The sequence below is a fragment of the Chroicocephalus ridibundus genome, chromosome Z (genome assembly GCF_963924245.1).
Source record: "Chroicocephalus ridibundus chromosome Z, bChrRid1.1, whole genome shotgun sequence".
Taxonomy (NCBI): Eukaryota; Metazoa; Chordata; class Aves; order Charadriiformes; family Laridae; genus Chroicocephalus; species Chroicocephalus ridibundus.
Genome location: NC_086316.1, coordinates 35105961 through 35125645, shown reverse-complemented (window position 1 = coordinate 35125645; position 19685 = coordinate 35105961). Strand labels below are relative to the sequence as shown.

Genomic DNA, 19685 nt, shown 5'->3' with positions numbered 1-19685 from the left:
GCAGCCATAGATCATGAAAAGTTTAAACATGCACTTCATATTTTTGGTACTATTTCTGAGAAAGAATCAAGAAAAAATTAAAAGTAAGATTTTAATGAGAGCATGTATGATTTCTTACACATTCCAAATTAAAGTTTTGGAATTTAATTTGGAATCTTGCCTGAAACTAAAGGCTGACTGTTTAATCTGATGATTCATAAAACAGCAGGAATACCCCTTACTACAGTTTTAATAACAGGGTCATAATTTCCTCTCTTGCACGCATTCATACTTAAGCTATAGCTCTACTATGTTTTCCCTACTGTTATACCGTCACAAACACTTTGTTGTTGTAGGTGGATTGTTTTCCCACCCTTGAGTGTCAGTTGGTAGTACAGTAAAACAAAAAAAGTGTAAAATTCAATAACAGACCACCTTTAGCTGTTTAGGGTCCATGTTGAAAGTGCCTTCCCACTCAAATTGCCAAGAGCATTAGGTAAGATATAGGCCCAAGAGTAGCAGAATGCAAAGACTGCATGCATGAATGAAGAGCTATGCAATGAAAGCCTCTGAAACATAGAAAGCAGCCATGAAAAACCCGTTTCTGACAATGCAAGAGCAAAACTTCTTTTGGTTAGCTCCTAAACTCAAAGATGTAAGTTGCTTTATTTCTATTCAGAAGGTGCACATAGTTATTAGTAGGAATAAAGTAATTCTCCAAATATAACACTTTACTAATTGACTGAAACTCCAGCCCAATCACTTATGGAATATTTCCATTAAATTTATATAAAGTTTTGATCAAGCAAAAAGTGACAGAATTGTTAACTCTGAAGTTAGTTGACGATAGACATGATCATGCATGATGCATAGCTTCTAGAAACTCACCAAAAAGGTAGTTACTTTGGACAGCAACTCTGAAGCATGAAACAGCCATGCCTTTTGACAAACAGCTTAGTGAAAGAAACAAAATCCATCTCAAAAAAAAGGGAAGCTAAAAATCACACATCTCTGTTCTTGTAGCTCAGAAAACAGAGACCAAAATAAACAGAACCATATCACTATTGTAGGCCCATTTGGTATCTCTCACTCCTCAAGAATGCCAGACAACACTCGTTGACAAGTTGAGACTTGCAAAAAAAAAAAAAAAAAAAAAAAAATCAGAGGAGACAAGACAGCTGTGGGAACTGCATTCCACTGGGCGTAGCAAGATGTAGTATTTGACTATTTTCTAGTAAGCACTAGCAGTCCCTATGGTTTCTTATTAGATCGAAGTAGAACCATACACAGGTAGTGGTGGGAAAAAATGCCAGCTGATTCAAAAGATCTAAAAGGCTTTTCTCCAATACTACCAAAATCATGGGACACAGTATCTAAAACCTGAGACAATGCAAGTAAAAAATTGGCAAATACAGGTATTTTCTCTTTCATGCATTTTCCAGCAAGGAACTATAAAGGTTTAAAAACACAAACCTCACACACAACCCTCACTAGACATGAAAAATAATCAAGTTAATAATCAAGTCAATAATCAAAAGCAGAAAGAGTATAAAAAAAGAGCAATTGCTACAATAAGTGCATTGTTGTTACTCTTTTCTTAAGCACTTGTTACAGTCTGCTATCAGAAGAAGAATATATTTCTAACTGAAAATTTTGTTTTACCTGCTGGGTCCCCTCTTTCAACTTCATGACTATTCTTTGTGCTGAAGCATACACCAAGCAGGACATTAAGTAAGGACACAAATACACATACATTATCTTTTCCTAATTAAGAGCTATGCAGACACTCAGAAACACTACTGGAAATCCTGCATTGTTTTTACTAGATGTTAATTACCTCCAAACAGTTGTCAGTACATGCCTACTTACTCATGATTCCACATTCCTGTTTTCAATAGCTAATATATCACTTTGCAAATATTTCCAAATATTTTTACAGTTACCTTGATATAAGAAAGTGCATCAAACATTTCTTCAATTTGCTCTGAAGACTGAACAGCAGAAGAGACTGGATGTGAAGAATTCAAAGAATCCTTCATCATAGCTTTGAAAATTAAATTAAGGAAATCTTCATCCTAAGAAGAAAAGCATTTATAAGTGCCTGAGAAGCCAGAACATACATGGTCAGTAGAACAATAAAAGTTGTGTCTGCTTTGCTCTTCCATGGTCTAACATGCCAATGCTCACCTTCCTACCAATGGAGGCAGCAAAAGAGTTAACAGGGTAGCATTTGTGAACTCTACTTTCCCTGCCACATTCTAGCAGCGGAATCTCACTCTTGAGTTTGCATCATTATCCTTAAGCTCCTGTCTCAGGTAAACACGTCATTGGACTAGAGAAAACAAATGCACCTACTAAGTAAGTATGTGCTGAATTTCAGATTTGGCTCACCAATGTTTTTAGTTCATTTACAGCAAGCAGGAAATATAAAAGCATGATTTCTTTGGTATGCTTCAATATTAAGGCATGAGGTCTAGGGAAATAACTCACTACAGTGATATTTCTGGGAATGTAAACCTTATCTAGTGATCCTAATACCAAAGTCTCTTCCTTCTTTTCTTCTAGAATAAAGATATTTGAATTTAATACATTATTACCAGAACAAGACAACGCCAAACACTGAAAAGTAGCTCACTGTACTGATATTTGTCCATTTCATTTCATTGAGACTTGAGAATTCTCTGCACATACAGTTCCCTCTACACAGTAGACAGTTAAAAAAAATAAAAAGGTAAGACTTGTGTACGATGCAATTAAGGATAGCCTTTAAATTTTTTAAAGCTATTCTTCTTGAATGCAGAAATTCTGAGTGATTTTTTTTTTATTTTTACCAAAACACATTTTGGCACCAAATGGTAAAATGAGATGTTAGTGAAGGCACCTTGTCAGGCACATTTCAGAATGAAGTATACAAGTGTTACATGTGTCCTTGTTAAAACATTAGTGTAGTTTTGTGTCCTCCCCTCACCACATATGCACCCAACAAGCAGAATGGCTACACAAACATACTTTCAGTGGCCATTAAACTCAACAACTAAGCTAGCTAGGCCAAATGAAAAACTTTTTAAACATCCAGCTCAAAGAAAGAATTCTACTGAACCAAGTTAGCAAACCAAGTTTCTTAATGCAATAACAAGGGTGAATTAAGAGCTCAAAACTCACACTTGGTCAGAATGCTGAGGAGAACACAATCCAGCAAGTAGGAAATGCTCAGTATGCATCAGGTTTTTAATCTCATGACTAATGTCAATCACATAAACACTCCTGGAAGCTGGTTCCAGAGCCCAGGTATCTCCGCTCCTAGGAGATACCTTTACCCAGGATGCAAAATTAGTCTCTCCACTGCCCCCGCCATTTAGTTCCACCAATTTTTGTTTCTCTACTTGCATTCAGTGACAGGGATGCTTTACAGGAGTAGCTGGTATCCCTTCCTTGGAGATGAAAGATCTAGTTTGAATCCTTCATGTCTTCCAGGGTCTGAAAAGCTAGGTCACTTAGCACCTGAGTGAGTTTTAAAATGATCACTAGGTTATTATATCAAAAAGATTCTATCCTTCAACCGTATGTATAAGAAGAAGTGCCTTTGGGAGCAGTGGTTTGTACTATTACTGTAACTCAATGGTATTAGAATCCATGGGGTGGCACCATATGATACTTTTATAGCAGGTCCCCTGACTTATGAATCCCGAAGTAATTCAGACACAAGCAAGTACCACAATGAGGGAAAGACACGAGTTAATCTAGGCATTTATAGTGACCTAAAGCTCTGGTGCTTCCTAAGTCTACTAGAAAAAGTAGAGGCAGACAAACTTGGTCAACAACATGCCTGGACTTCTGTATAAAGATTTTAAGTTATAATTTGATATACAGACACCTACATCTTTTAACATCTGCTGTTTTGCACAGAATGCTTTAACCTACACAAAACACAAAAACTGCATGTAGACTACTACCAAAATAAAAAAAAAATTAAAACCCACAAAAACAAAGTACCCTCCCCAAAGTCCCCCCAAACCCACTTCTAATATAATGAAAGTGCCAAAGCAGAGAAGATATAGTATAATCTCAATGGTGCCCAAAGTTATTTCAGTATAAGTTTATAGTCCTTTATGGTCAACATTAAAAAATAGATCTTAGCAAAAGTATAGTGGGTGTAGTCACAGAAAGTACTTACTGAATGTAATTCTGGAAAAACCTCCTCCATGGCAAAGTACTCCATGAAAGTGGCAAATCCCTCATTCAGCCAGAGATCATTCCACCATTCCATAGTTACTAGATTTCCAAACCACTATGAAAGACCAAAAATGTCATTATTTTTCAGAAATAAAATCAAATGAGCGCAGTAACACTCCATCCATCCTCAGCTTTATCTTGTGGCAAAGTCAAGTTCAGTCAAAACCACAATAATGCTGTTGCATAAACAACCCCCCAACTATGTCACGACAGAGTTGCACTCTGCCTGTTATACTGCAGAAAATACACCTGCAGGTATTCTGAACAGATAAAATGCACAGTGAGGGCAGTGGTGAATTTAAGGACAGAATTGCATTTAAAAAAAAAAAAAAAAAAAACAAAAAAAACCCACCACATTTAAGCAATGACCTTCCCAATATAGTACCTGATGGGCAAGCTCATGTGCTATCACTGCAGTTATTAACTTCTTATCCCTTGCTGAAGAAGTATTACTGTCAAACAACAGTGTTGTTTCTCGGAAGGTGATCAAGCCCCAGTTTTCCATTGCACCGGACTGAAAATCGGGAATTGCTACCAGATCTGAAAAAGATTTGAAAGAAGCTTTTGAAAACTGCTAGTTAAAGCAATTATGTATTTCAAGTCTACCTATTCTATTATATAATCCCTAAGCCCCTCACTATTTAAATCCTGTGGTGTGGATATCTGCTTAGATCTAAAGCATAGAAGCCCCATAGATTTATAACCGTTCTTCACTAAAAGTGCTCTTAGATGAACAACTTAAAGCACTACACAGACACTGCCTATAGATCTTGCAAGCACACAAGTAACAAGGAAATGGGGCTGCCCCTGCTGATAGTGTCTTAGAAGACCGCATTTCATTATCTTTCCAGCCAAACTAGTACATGCAGAGAAGTCAGGCTGCAGATCTTGCACTGGTGAATATGGTTCACAGACTGAGAATTCTGTATCTCCCTGCCAAAGCACATCACGTTAAACTTACACCAAATTATTTCTTTGATGTTATGTACAAGTATAAACAATGCAGTGTCAAAAGCTCACAAAATTTTTTCCAGCTTGGGAATCACTTAATACTCATACTCAGTCAAACATTTAATGATTTTTTTTAACAATTTGGGGGGAACCTTATTTCACAGATGCTATCTTTTTTTTAAGCACACCTTTTCAGAATGAAATTTCCCCTGCATTTCTCAGAATTGATTAGGGCTTCTTCTTCAGCTTAAAAAAAGATCAAAAGAACTTACCTAATTTTTCAAGAGGGTAGTTTATTAAGAAGTATTTTTGATAAAACTCCAGAAGTTTCACTGCTGTGTTTAGGGCATACCCAACTTGGTTTAAATGCTGCGGTATGGCATAGACAGATACCTAGTCCAAACAGAGAAGAGAAGAGATTCTGAAATATACAGCTACAAAAGCTTTAGAAGGAAAAGAGGAGCTGGCAAAAGTTCCTGAAACAGATAGGACACTGTTTTGGGAATACACACGTAAGTTGCAAACAGTAGTTATGAAGCTGTCAGTAAAGAGTTAATTTTTTTGCTAGGGCTTATTCACTAGTCAAAATACAGGCAGACTATCACATTGATCCATGTGTATACAAGAACAATTCAAGGCTTACACCTTTAAGGAAGGTGTTCAAAAATGGTCTACATGAACAGAAATAGATCCATTTCCTTTTTACTCCCTGATGAGTTATTAAGTGACCCTCTGTGCATACCTCAATGAATCTAGAAGTTTAGGCTATCAGTGTGATAACACTAGTATCATCTGCAAGAAATTCTCTCAAGAAATAATAACATGTTGATCCAGGTTTAGGACACCCTTTAGGACACAAACACAAAATATGTTGAGATAAGTTTTCCTGTTCTATTTAAAAAAAAAAAAAAAAGTCCCTCTTACTCTGCTACAAATCAGTTAAAAAATGACGTTTCAAATACATTGATAGCGTGACCTTTTAATTTTTGAGTTTGAACCAAGCACATACTAGAAAGGATCTAACCTAGCGTTCCTGAAGTACAGAAGTTTGATTAGCTGCAAATTCTAAGCTCAAAGAGAAAACATAAAAGCCCCCCAGGATCTTCTGGAGTTGAGAAAAATCTCATTGCATTATGAACACAAAGCAACTTTACTTCAAGTCTAAGATATCTTATAACATTCATGACAATAACCTTATTCTGTGTGAACTGGTTAGCTCGAATTTTTTTAATCTCCCAGCCACAAATTGCTGGAAGCATCTTGAGAACGTATTTTGTGGAAAACATCATTATATGCTTCCTTCTTACAGTCTCCCTTGGCTTACTAGACACTGTTGGCAACAGAACAATCCACTAGCTAGAATCCTATGCTTCGTCCCTTTAAGCTGGCAAGTACTCTTACATGTTGCTAGACCCCTTGTGTTTGGTGCCTTCTAAAGGTCTGCTGGACTTCCCTAGCTTGGCCAAATCTTGCTTGGTGATCAGAATGAAGGAGAAACACAGTTACGAAACACTTTCCTTAGTTAGAATACATCACTCAGTCTTCTCCTCTCCTATATGCCTGTGCCATAAGTACTGACAATCCATGCAAGTTAGTCTCACTATTATGAACAAAGCAGAGCACATTACATATATAGCTGTTTCAGTATCTCTGCAAACATGAAACTTTGAGTCTACTGATCAGTTTTCTGCGTGGTAAAGAACTGGCTGTATGGTTTTACCAGAATCAGTTCAAATACAGACCTGAATAATAGCCACAAGGAGAGGAAAATAAAAAAAAAAAAAAAAGAATGCAGTAGTCTAACTTTTCAGGTTAGACCAGTTTGTCCTATTCAGCTACAATTAGAAATACTTGTTCATGTCATAATCAAACACCTATTGACCAGTATCTTTACTTGTGTTTATTGGATTAAAGAGAGGGCTGCTTCTTCTGCAGTGCTAGTAGCACTATTCCCTCTCACTCTTTCTAGGTAGGTACTGGCACTTCCAACATTTCACCACAAAGGGGCAGTTCCTGCTAGAGAGTCATGAAAATCATTGCTCACATGAAACTCATGAAGCTCCTAAAATTAGACTAAGGAGCATCTCCTACCATTACCATGTTTTTCCTTTAGCTATTTTAACGGCACACATTGTAGGAACTGCTCACTGACCCTGCAGGCCATATCCCCACAGAGAAAAAAGACCAAACAGGACAAATTCTTTTAATTTTTGGAATCTTTGGAAAAACAAAAACCCTACAATAAAATCCTTACATTGAAGTAACTAAATGCAGACTTAAAGTTAGACTAAATCTATTTTACTGCAGATCATGTTGGGTTTTTTTAGGTAAGTTACCTTTGCAGGTATAGAACATGTTTGCAGCACTGCTTGAAATAGTATGTAGGCTTCCCTGGGAACTGTAATGTTTCTGTATATCATCTGAAAAACTCTTGGTTTGCATGACATTACTTCCTCACAGATGAGTATTAAACTACAAGTTTAAAGCTTCCAGCTCTGAAAGCTCTTCGGAATTTTAGATTTTGATAATTTATACTGTTAACAAAACCTGATGCTGAGTCTCTTGCTGTAAAAGTCTCAATCTGGTATAAGCCCTGAAGTGAGTCCAACCTATAGCATATGGCTTTTGTCCCCTATCTATGAGTACAATAAAACCAAGAAAATAAATAATTTTTTTTTTTTTTAATTTTTTTTAAAACAGAGTTTGCGTGTTGGTTTGGGGTTTTTTTTGTTCTGTTTTGGTTGGCTGTTTGGCTTGGGAGGGGTGAGGGAAAACTGAAAGTGGAACTAACATACCTGACTCCCATTAGTTTCCCTACTTATGTTTTTCAAGTCTGCAACAATGAAGGCTACTAGGTAGGTGCTCATCTTCAAGCTCACAAAAAACTCATCTTGAACAATTCCATCTGTCACAGGAGTAGTGGCTTTCTGCATTAGAAAGGAAAATGTTGTTATCAATGCAGACAAAAGAACATTAAGACACGCAAGGAATCAACGTTAAATCAAAGAATTCATGCCAGGAACAGTCTACAAGCAAACTTGCGTAACATTATATATTTTGGTTATGTTTCAGTGGGACAGATGATACTCACAAACTGTTTATGGTGTAACAAAACTTAAGGAGACATGGAACTTTTAAGCCTATACACCCAGTATAATCCAAAGTCAACATGAAGATCAGCATTAATTCAAGAGAGCTTTAGGCCAGATTGGAGACACAGTTCCACATAGCCTACTAAAGATACTGGTATTGCATGAGTTAAACATCAGTCTCTTCGCAGAAGCCTCTTCAAAACTAGGTAAACCAGACATACTCATTATTTTATAATATCACAACAAAAACCCCCTCACACGCCCCCCTACAAATCAAAAGAGACTGCATTTTAAAAAGTGAAGAAAACCTAAGGTTTCAGTTATCTCAAAGCAAAAACATGCTCAGCTTAAACACACATTGCCAGAAGTAACTGCCTGCTCAGTCTTCTGAAGTAAGATAACATGGCATACCTTGAATTACTTTAAGTGACAAAGTTTTTCTTTAATATTAGTCCTGGAAAGGCGTGCTATATGCCTAAAAGTACTTTTCTATATAGTCCTTCACAAACATACATTACACAAAGAATAAAGCAAAATGTTTAAAACCACCGTAGTGCAGAACCATAAAGGTCTGGAGACAAGGATGGCAGTTCACGTGCCTTCTGAAACTTCACAGATAGGTTTGTTTCCAGAAACCACACACATTTGAAAAACAACAATAACCTTAGTTTTAGACAAGATCATTTCAAACCCAAAAGATGATTTAACATCTAACTGCCACTGAAAATTTAACTGCCAGTCTTAAAGAGAGAAAGATTTTTAAGACTGAAGTTACAGTCATTATAATCATCTAGTCTGACCACTGAATATGAACAGAATGCCATTGCTGAATTCCTTCAGCGAATTCATAAATTTCTGCCTTTACTACAGCTTCATCTTCATGAAAAGGTGACACCCTATTTAAGAAAATCTACTGTGGCTGCAGATAAACTAGTTCAAAAATCAGTTGTCCTCATTTAAAAAAAAAAACCAAAAAAACAACAAACAAAACCACAAAAGAAAACACCACAAGCCCCAAACACACACAGTTTATTTCTAGCCTTAATCTGTATCAGCCACTATATATTGTCATATTAGTGATGTACATGCTAGTTGAGAAGGCCTGCTTCTGAGATCTCTTGCTCATGTGGCTAATTATAGAAAATGCTGAAGTTCACATTTAACCTTCTCATAGACAAACTAAAAAGTCTCTCCATTCAGTACAGCTTGTTACCAAGACCTGCAGTTATTACAGAAGAATCCTAAACAGGGGTGGGTTTTTTTAAGTGTTTATTTTCAGAAGCAAGCCTAGTAATGATCTCACCAATGCAATATACTTCTATACAACATCATCCTCTTACTCGATTTTCACATTTCTTTCTTCGTGCATGCAAGAATTAACTCACTAGCCTCTACTTACTGCACTGGGAGCTCACACTACCTAACAGAATACCTAATCCAGGTTAAATCTAACATGTAAGAATTCAGCATGTGCTAGAGCACTTGTGAGATCAGGGACAAAAACCATGATATAAATCATGAAACCATGCCAATTAAAAGAAGCTGTGCATATAAAAATGGGTACCATTACAAGAGAACTCACTGATACAAGAAATGCTGTTGAGGTAGCATACTATTTCAGAGAAACTCTTGTGTCTAATTTCTTCATTTGTACAGTCACAAAAATAAGGATTTTTTATAGTAAATTCACACGTGCAAGTTATCTTGGCAAATTACAAAACCCAAAGGAACCACTTCTGAACCCATTAACAGACGGTATGTCTAGATGGCATACAGCAACAAAAGAGGAGTTACACAGTATCCAATTACCAGGGCATAAAGTTGGGGGACAAAAGAAAATAATATTGTTTGCAGTATAAACACAAATGAGTGTTTATACACTCATATCACTCATACCACTTCTAACTTGGAGATACTGTCCATTAGCAAAACTATCAATTAACTTGCTCTGTATGTTCTTATACCTTCCTGATAAATTCTAATTAAACCTGACCTGTTCTTTTGACTCAAGAACTTGCACTTGATCCCCAGCACTAAACTTACTATTACATTGCCTTTAGTGTCTTTTTTCTTTTTATATTATCTTTGTTCCTCAATTGGAAGCTTTCTCAAATCTTTATCCATCATACAGATGATGTAACAGCCAATATTTAAACAGAGATGCAACCAGCAGAAGCAAATGCAGATGAAATTTTTTAATATGCTCTTAAACACATACTAACTCAGCAAATGTTACAAAGATAAAAAAGTGGATAAACATGAAGTTCAGTGAAAAGGGTCTGATACCAACAACAAATACAGCAAGACAGAGCACGTGGGAAGGAAGGAGAATTCTGAGCCTGAGGGAAGTACAGGACCTTCTGCCTATGGCAGTATACAGAGCAGAAGAGAAAGAAGGTCTGAAGCTAATTCAAGTGGTATGACAAACTATAGCGAGAATCAAAACACCAAGAAGAGATGCTAGAGAGGCATGATGTAATTTTAAAAGGGAATTCATGATGCAGGAGTGGCACAAGTCATTGGAAGAACAATTCTATGTACAGAAAGATAGGTAGGGAAGAGATGTTTTTCCTATGCAGTACAGGAACAGCCAAACAGTATGTACCCAATGTGACCAATAGGGAAAATTCATAACACCAATGTTTAAGATGATATAAATGTGCAATACCAATGCATTTTTCACTGCAAGTAAATGGGTACAAGGTCACATCTCCTAAATGTTCACTTTTCAAATGGCTTCCTATCTCCTTGAAAAATGAGCAATGCAATGAATGCTGCAGCAGGGAAGGCTAGAAACCTAAATGTAATTGAGTCCTGAAGTAAGGAGGAAGAAAGAGATGCATTAATGACCTCACAGTAAAGACAGCTCATCAGTATGTTTTCTCCACGTGGATGATTCCTCGACGTGTACACATGTTAAGTACACAACATTAGCACCCCCAACACCAACACAGCTACCAGATGCTTTGTAACAGCATCAGAGTTGAGCACAGACAGATGGTATGGGGAGAAGCTTCATCCTAAACACAGAAACCCATAGGCACATGCTTTGCACATGCCCATGCAAGGCAGAAGTTATGGAAGGATGCAAGACTAAGGCAAGCAACAAGCTGTCTTTTCCAGATTTAATTCGTATGTCCTGAGGTGTGAGAGTCAGCTATTTCCAGACTAATTAGAGGAAGATTCTCTGGCAAGGAATAATAACTCACTAAACAAGAAACATGGAGTTGCCCTTTCAGGCGTATTGGTTGGACCAGTTGACTCACAATTCTTGGCAAGACAGAGCTTGAGCTCTGAGTAGCTTCTCTGCGGAGAAGGCTGAAAAGCCTGCTCTTATCTACTGACATTCGCTGTTCACTGCGCCAAGTGACCCATTTGCATGGTTTGCAGGAAGACACAATTTGAAATCTCACAGTCTTGCCCAATGACACAAACACATGCAGCAGTTTCCGAGACGACTACTTCCTGTCCATCCAAAGTTGCATAAACACCTTGCACGGAAGACATGAAATCTGAGTGAAATCATAGGAGAAAGTAAGGAAGGTAATGGAGGGCCTAGATTAAACAAAGCATTTGTTTAATCCCTCTGCAGAGGGATCTGGACAGGCTGGCCCAACGGGCTGAGACCAATGGTATGAGGTTCAACAAGGCCAAATGCTGGGTCCTGCACTTGGGTCACAACAACCCATTGCAGCACTACAGGACTGGGGCAGAGTGGCTCGAAAGCAGCCCAGCAGAAAAGGACCTGGGGGCGTTGGTTGACAGCCGGCTGAATATGAGGCAGCAGTGTGCCCAGGTGGCCAAGAAGGCCAACAGCATCCTAGCCTGTATCAGGAATAGTGTGGTGAGCCGGACTAGGGAAGTGATCATCCCCCTGTACTCGGCACTGGTGAGGCCCCACCTCGAGTACTGCGTTCAGTTTTGGGCCCCTCGCTACAGGAGGGACATTGAGGTGCTGGAGTGTGTCCAGAGAAGGGCTACAAAGCTGGTGAGGGGTCTGGAGGACAAACCTTATGAAGAACGACTGAGGGAGCTGGGGTTGTTTAGCCTGGAGAAGAGGAGGCTGAGGGGAGACCTTATCACCCTCTACAACTACCTGAAAGGAGGCTGTAGAGAGATGGGGGCTGACCTCTTCTCCCTGGTGACAAGTGATAGGACGAGAGGAAATGGGTTCAAGTTATGTCAGGGGAGGTTTAGATTGGATATTAGAAAACATTTTTTCACTGAAAGGGTTATTAAACATTGGAATAGGCTGCCCAGGGAGGTGGTGTATTCACCATCCCTGGAGGTGTTTAAAAAAAGGGTAGATGGGGCACTTAGGGACATGGTTTAGAAGTGGCTTTTGTCAGGGTAGGTTAAAGGTTGGACTTGATGATCTCAAAGGTCCCTTCCAACCTCAGCAATTCTATGATTCTATGATTTACTGAAAAAGGCAGCTCAGAGGTGCTGCACATCCATATATGGTGGGGGAGAAAAAATAAAAAAACAAAGGAGGTAGATATGCCTGCTTGCTACTGTGAGGGCTCTTGCTTATTCTTGTGGAGAAATTCATTACCACGATGGGCATTAGCAGACATACTACACAGGACAGTGGGCAGGTAATTGCTACTCTAGCAATTATAGCAACACGTAGCAACCCCAGGAAACAACCTCCTTGTTCTTGAATTGTCCCCAGATATTTTATTTTACTAGACAACCACAAATGACAGTGAAGAAGCTGATGGCTATTTTGCCTCCACTCCATCTGCAAATCATTACCAGTTAAGCTGGCAACCAAGGTGCTACATGCCAGAGCTATACCAGATAGTTCTGTCTCAACTAATAGTGATGAAAATTGTCACAGAATATCCTTTATCATCTTCTTTATAATGATGTCATCAGAGATGAGCAAGAGAACACACAGAATATACCAGGATTAGGATAGCAGTAAACATTCTGTGGTAGTGTGGTGCAATAGAAGAGCTGAAAACAAAAATACTCTTGGTCTTTCAGAGAACTCATAAGTGTCTATCAGAGTACCCATCATCTGTGGAAGGCACACTGAAGAATAGGATAGATTTTTAGCAACTATGTACAATTAGCTCAGCAATGTTTGCTGCACATTTGCAGCAATGGTAAACCATAGTTTACTTTCTGTACATGAAGAACTATGGAAGCTGATGAAAGTTCCTTAGCTACTTGTCCAACCCCTAGAAGAGGAAAGCGAGTGAGCACCCTTTCTTGTTTACATAAAACAGGAGAGTTGCCCAGAAGAGTCTGCTTTCTTTCAGTGAAGCAAATAAAGCGCTCTTAGGCCTGGATGTAAACTTTAGATGTAAAATTAAAGAGTTTCTGTTGGGTGATAAATAATGGTAATGTTTTGATGAGACAAGACCTAGTTCAGACACAGACTAGCTAATAAGTTAGTCTTGCTGGTCTGTCTAAATCATTTAGGCTTCTATAAAGGTTTCTCCAAAGGCTTAATGGCATAAAGCATCACCATAAAATTCAGATATGCTCTTAGAAGATCTTGCCTGAAAAGATCTAGCTGAAGGAACTTCAGATCCCTCATCCATATTCTAGGGTTGGCTCTGTATTCATACTCTGGTTTAGACTCGAAAGCACATCCTTCAAGATCAGGAACATCTTTCACAGAAACAGTTGCTAGTTACGTAAACTATTGATAAAGATATTGCAGTATTATGCACATGTGCAGTATCAGCAAACATAGAAAGCTAAAAATAAAATTTTAAGGGCTCTTGAGACTGATGTAGCCAAGAACAAAACTGCAAAATAATGATTCCTTTAAATTCAACAGGAATCCTTCCCATAGCCATTCAACTGTCCCTACAATAACATCCTAGACTGTGCAGTGCATGGAACAGTTGTTTTCTCTACAAAGTTACTTAGTTCAAGTCTTGCAGGAACAGACATTTGTTTTATTATAAACTCACACAGTTTATAGCTTATCCACTCAAGTTAATCCCCTGGACGTTAATGCAACAAAAACACAATTCAAAGCACTTAAAACAGATTACCTATGCAGCAGCTTTACTAAAATTCCTCTACAAAAGCAGGTACCTTTGGCATATTTGACAGAGTGGAAAGTTTCTCATCCCTTTTAATCTTGATTAAAAAAGTAGCTTTAAGTGATGGTTCATCAAAGCATGGAAAAGCAGACCTTGCTGCCAGAGGTTCAAACTGAGTTGCCGCAAACCACCTAATGGGAAGAATAGAGAAGAACAAATTAAGAATTATGAAAAGGATAAATGTAATTTTGTATTTCACAGAACGGTCATTTTCCCTCCAAATCTTGTAACAGCTTGTTATGGGAGAAGCTTTCTGAATAATAGATGACAGGTTTGCCACACTTCCATTTTATTCTTCAAGGAGTATCACTGAAAAAGTTTGCAATAGCTCAGTGAAGGGTCTTGTTTTAAGCAACTGAAAGTAAATACAATCTCAGAGTGATCCTCTTCCCAGGGAATAATTTCAAGTCTATATTAGAATTATAGAATTGCCTAGGTTGGAAGGGACCTTTTAGATCATCTAGTCAACCATCAACCTAACTCTGACAAAAACCGTCGCTAAACTATATCTCTAAGGATTGTGTCTACCCATCTTTTAAAATCCTCCAGGGATGGTGTCTCAACCATTTCTCTGGGCAGCCTGTTCCAATGCTTCATAACCCTTTCAGTGTAAAAATGTTTCCTAATATCCAGTCTAAACCTCTCCTGGTGCAACTTGAGACCGTTTCCTCTTGTCCTATCGCCTGTTACTTGGGAGAAGAGAGTGATCCCCACCTGGCTACAACCTCCTTTCAGGTAGTTGTAGAGAGCGATAAGGTCTCCCCTCAGCCTCCTTTCCTCTAGGCTAAACAACCCCAGCTCCCTCAGCCACTGCTCATAAGACTTATTCTCCAGACCCCTCACCAGCTTCGTTGCCCTTCTCTGGACATGCCCCAGCACCTCAATATCTTTTTTGTGGTCCCAAAACTGGATGCAGTACTCGAGGTGCGGCCTCACCAGTGCTGAGTACAGGGGGATGATCACTTCCCTAGTCCTACTCACCACACTGTTCCGGATACTGCCCATGATGTTGTTGGCCTTTTTGGCCACCTGGGCACACTGCTGCCTCATATTCAAGTGGCAGTCAACCAACACCCCCAGGTCCTTTTCTGCTGGGCAGCTCTCCAGCCACTCTTCCCCAAGCCTGTAGCACTGCATGGGGTTGTTGTGACCCAAGTGCTGGACCCAGCACTTGGCCTTCTTGAATCTCATACCACTGGCCTCAGGCTATCAATCCAGCCTGTCCAGACCCCTCTGCAACACCTTTCTACCCTCAAGCAGGTCAACGCTCCCACCCACTTGGTGTCATCTGCAAACCTACTGAGGGTGCACTCAATCCCCTCGTCCAGATCATTAAGAACGATATTAAAGAGAACTGACCCCAGTACCAAGCCCTAGGGAACACCACTTGTGATCAGCCACCAACTGGATTTAACTCCATTCACGACCACTCTCTGGGCCCAGCCTTCCAGTCAGTTTTTAACTCAGAGAAGAGTAGTGCCATCCAATCCATGGGCAGCCAGTTTTTCCAGGAGGATGCTGTGGGAAACCGTATCAAAGGCCTTACTAAAGTCCAGGTAAACAACATCCATATTGTCAATTTGTAAAAAGTTGGGTTGGTGGTGCTAATTTTAAATTCTGCTGTCCCCTTTCAGAAAACAAAATCTACCTGTTAGTATTTTGGGTATTTCCAAACAAACTCTCTGTTGTTGCAAAAATTTGTAACACTGATAACATTGATTTTTCTTGCTTTTTCCTTTGCATCCGATTTATTTTTTTTTTAAGCTTTAGATCTCAGCACTTCTTAGCACAAGCTGGTAAGTGTTTTATGTCTTTCTCTAGTTAGCAGTTGTTTTGTGGGCCCTTCAAAACTACTTTCCTGTCACATTGGTTTTCCCATCTTCCGTTTATTGCACCGCTATGTTTCTAGAAAACCTGCATGAACAACTATGTGCCAACAAAGGCAAGAGCACTCATAAGTACATGAACAGTGTAAGGCCCATTTGAAGTGGGTGGTGGTGGATGGCAATTTCATTATTTTTCTTGGTAAATAGCACTGATTTACTCTTTTTAAAAATGAGTGTGATGTTTCCCTCTTCTCCAGTCACTGGGGACTTCACCTGATGGCCGTGACTTTTCAAATACAATTGAGAGTGGCTTGGCAAATACATCTGCCAGTTCCCGTCGGACTATGGCATGGATCTCATTGGGTCCCATGGACTTGTGTATGTTCAGGTTCCTCAGACGGTCTCGAACCTGATCTTCTCCTACGATGGTGGGACTTTGTTCCCCTTTGCTCCCTTGCCTTGAGACTCAGGGATTCAAGAGATATGGGTAGAATTTCCAAAGACAGAAAGTAAAAATTAAACAAACAAAAAGCCACACTATAACTACCTGCAACCACTATACTGCACTACATTTAACTGATGGAGAGGCTGCCCTGACTTAATGAACTCATCCATGAAAAACATTTTTCAGCTAGATTAATCAGGATATTAAAGATTGATTTTGCTCAATTGGAATTAGTTGCAAGAAACATCCAACAGAAAAAGCAACCCTTGTTATTTCTATTATCAAAGCACAACCTAGAAGTGACAGAATAGAGAAGCTGTATTTGTGGGCATACCTTTGCTTAGAATTCTCATCCTTGTAAGAAATCTTGTAAAAGCCATAATAGGTATCTGATAAATTAGATGAATATTCTATGTTGACAGTATAATTCTGTCCTACAAGGAGAGCCTCAGGAGCCATGATTGCAATCTGGTCATGCAATGGATATTCCAGGAATTCAACTGGCTTTGCTTGATGCCCTCCTGCTGAAGTAATGGTTGCCTTGGTGATATTAAGTCCTGAGCTGTGAAGTATAATCTTCCAAGTTACCTGGACGATGTTAACTACTATCTTTACAGAGCCTGTAAATTTCAGAGTCGTTAGGTTTGGCTGCAAGACAAGATCATAATGCAGTGGTACAACATCAGAAGGAAGTCTAATTTTTGCCCATGGAAATACTTTTCCATTGCTTGCCAAAGGGTATATTAGTTCCATTGTATGATTTTTTTTATGGCAGCCTTCTTTGGTAAAGGTACATTTGGGAAGAAGATAAATTGCCATTATTAATGAAACTGCAATCACAAGAACAATTGTGCAAACCACCATGGTCCTCGTACAGGGTACTGAACATGATCCATTTGGATTTTGTCTATAGACAGACATGTTATTCCGGAGACCCGAGCTTCTGTTCATGAAGGACATCCCCAGCAATTTTGCTGATGACTCATAATCCTCTTCATCATCGTCCATTTCATGCTCTCCAAGGCCACGCACCAAGAGCCGGGAGCTCCTTGGTTCATATTCCACTTCATCAGGCTCCAGGGGGTGTAAACAAGGCTCTTTTGCCAAGTCAACCACATCAGGCTCTTCTTCAAACATACTGTTTTCAATCATATTCCTGGGTAACTGAATTTGATCTGAAAAAGACAAGACCATGTGTTACATGATAAACAAAATGCATGATTATAATGCGTCAAAGATAGTTTACTGAATTACAGAATGAGAAATACTTTTACAGCATACATGATCAATAGCTCTTCCAATTTCTCTCTCAGGTTTGTTTTCAGAAAATATTTCTGTGCTTTTCTGCATACAGCAATATTTCATTCAGTATCTTCAAAAGGATGCTTCCGTTGCACATACTCAATGACATAACTGGGGATCAGCTATATCACTGCATAGCACTCCCAGGTCATTGGTGTCAGTGTCTTGGCTACATTTCTTCTCCTCAGTATTTGTATATTTGTACATTTGTATTTAACTAAGTTTGTTAAGATAGTATATTCTTTATGTTCCATGGTAAAGCACAGGCAGTCAGTTCTAGAGGTGTTTCTGAATATGCAAAATTTTGAATTCTGAATATGAATTATGAGTATTACTGAGTTCTTTAATAGGGGAGAAAATCTGCCAATGTGCTGACAGCTACACAAATAATATACTCACTTGACTCTTTTAAATTTAATTTTTCACACACAGCCCCCCAAAAAAATTCTCACACAAAAATGGCAGAATAAAAATTACAGTTCCAATTGATATCTTCATTTAAGATCTAGCTCATACAACCCTTGAAACAATCTATGCAGGTAAGAAGTTAAATTGGTGCCAACCAGACTGTTTTTCTCCATAAAATTTGTCCTTAACAGGTAACAGATCACTGAACATAAAAGATGAATTGAAATTCATAGCAAATTTTAAAAGCATCAGATACTCCCATATTCTACATGCAGTTACATTTTAAAGAAACTTCTGGTCATATCTACAACTGTTTATGTAAAAGGTTGTCTTTCAGCTAACTTGGAAAAAACATTAAAAGCACTGTCGTAAAGAAGCGTATATCAGGAATGGGACTTAGGAGCAAGGAACTTCTTTTCATACTGTATTAAATCCGAAGCACTGTAAACAACATAGACAAGATGTTGATTGGCTTTTGTTAGGACACCACAGAATTGTCTAGAGAACAAAACAAGTCAAATGGAAATGCCATCTATAAGGAGATTTCTCTCAAAAAAAAATCCCATTACCAGTTTTAGGGCCTTGAAATTACAGTTCATTTGAATTAGTCTCCTGTCACAGCTTCTATTTAAGGGACTAGACAAAACTTTTGTCCAACTGCAAGGCTTCAGATTAATTTCATTTCTATCTCAGAGACGAAAGTCTACTGCTAACTGAATGATAATCACACCACTATCCTCCACATTCTGTGTTTTCAGAATGAGAAAGATAATTTTTTCTTTGGATTTAGAGATACTGAAAAGTAGGTTGATTTTTATTAATTTCTGACAAGAATGTACATTTTGCCAATCTATATACAGCCTAGAATATCACTGTCCCTATTATACATTACTGGTTTTATCTATATTGCTAAGCTCCCATCCAATAATTGAGGATGATTTTATACAGAAATGAATTACATGAATAATTTCAGGAATGTAATTATATATAGCTGCCTGATGTGACTTTAAGTGTTGAAACAAACCAATGGAAGACATTGGGAGGGTAAAGATTTATCATTTGGTAGTAGCCTTTTTTGTTTTCATTTTTTTAAAGACAAGTTTCTTTACAGCTGAAATTCTCAAATGTTAAAATAAAACATCTTAAAGAAAATATGACAGAGTCTTTTCAAACCAGATATATCAAACTCCTAAAGATTTACTCTGAAATATATTAACACTTCCTTTTTCAAGGCCACAAACTCATAAAACTATAGGGTCAGCAGCCATACTACTAAAAAGGATGGAGGAAGAATTCTTATTCTAGCCCATGTTCTACCATGCTTTTCTCTTTGTGTGATATCTGTGTAATAAAACTCTAATGATACTTGCATGCTACTTAT

At 38.4% G+C, this 19685-nt stretch overlaps 1 protein-coding gene across 3 annotated transcripts in view; it reads right to left on the bottom strand.

The window, feature by feature from the left end:
* The window catches only part of LNPEP (leucyl and cystinyl aminopeptidase), a 65814-nt gene that overhangs the window by 22462 nt on the left and 23667 nt on the right, over positions 1–19685 (bottom strand). For all 3 annotated transcript variants that reach the window (XM_063319497.1, XM_063319495.1, XM_063319496.1), the window contains 7 exons: positions 16929–17769; positions 14316–14454; positions 7959–8090; positions 5436–5556; positions 4598–4752; positions 4154–4267; positions 1923–2054 (listed from right to left, as the gene is read on the bottom strand). In XM_063319497.1, coding sequence (XP_063175567.1) covers positions 1923–2054; positions 4154–4267; positions 4598–4752; positions 5436–5556; positions 7959–8090; positions 14316–14454; positions 16929–17769 — 1634 coding nt within the window. The remainder of the gene's footprint in view (positions 1–1922; positions 2055–4153; positions 4268–4597; positions 4753–5435; positions 5557–7958; positions 8091–14315; positions 14455–16928; positions 17770–19685) is intronic.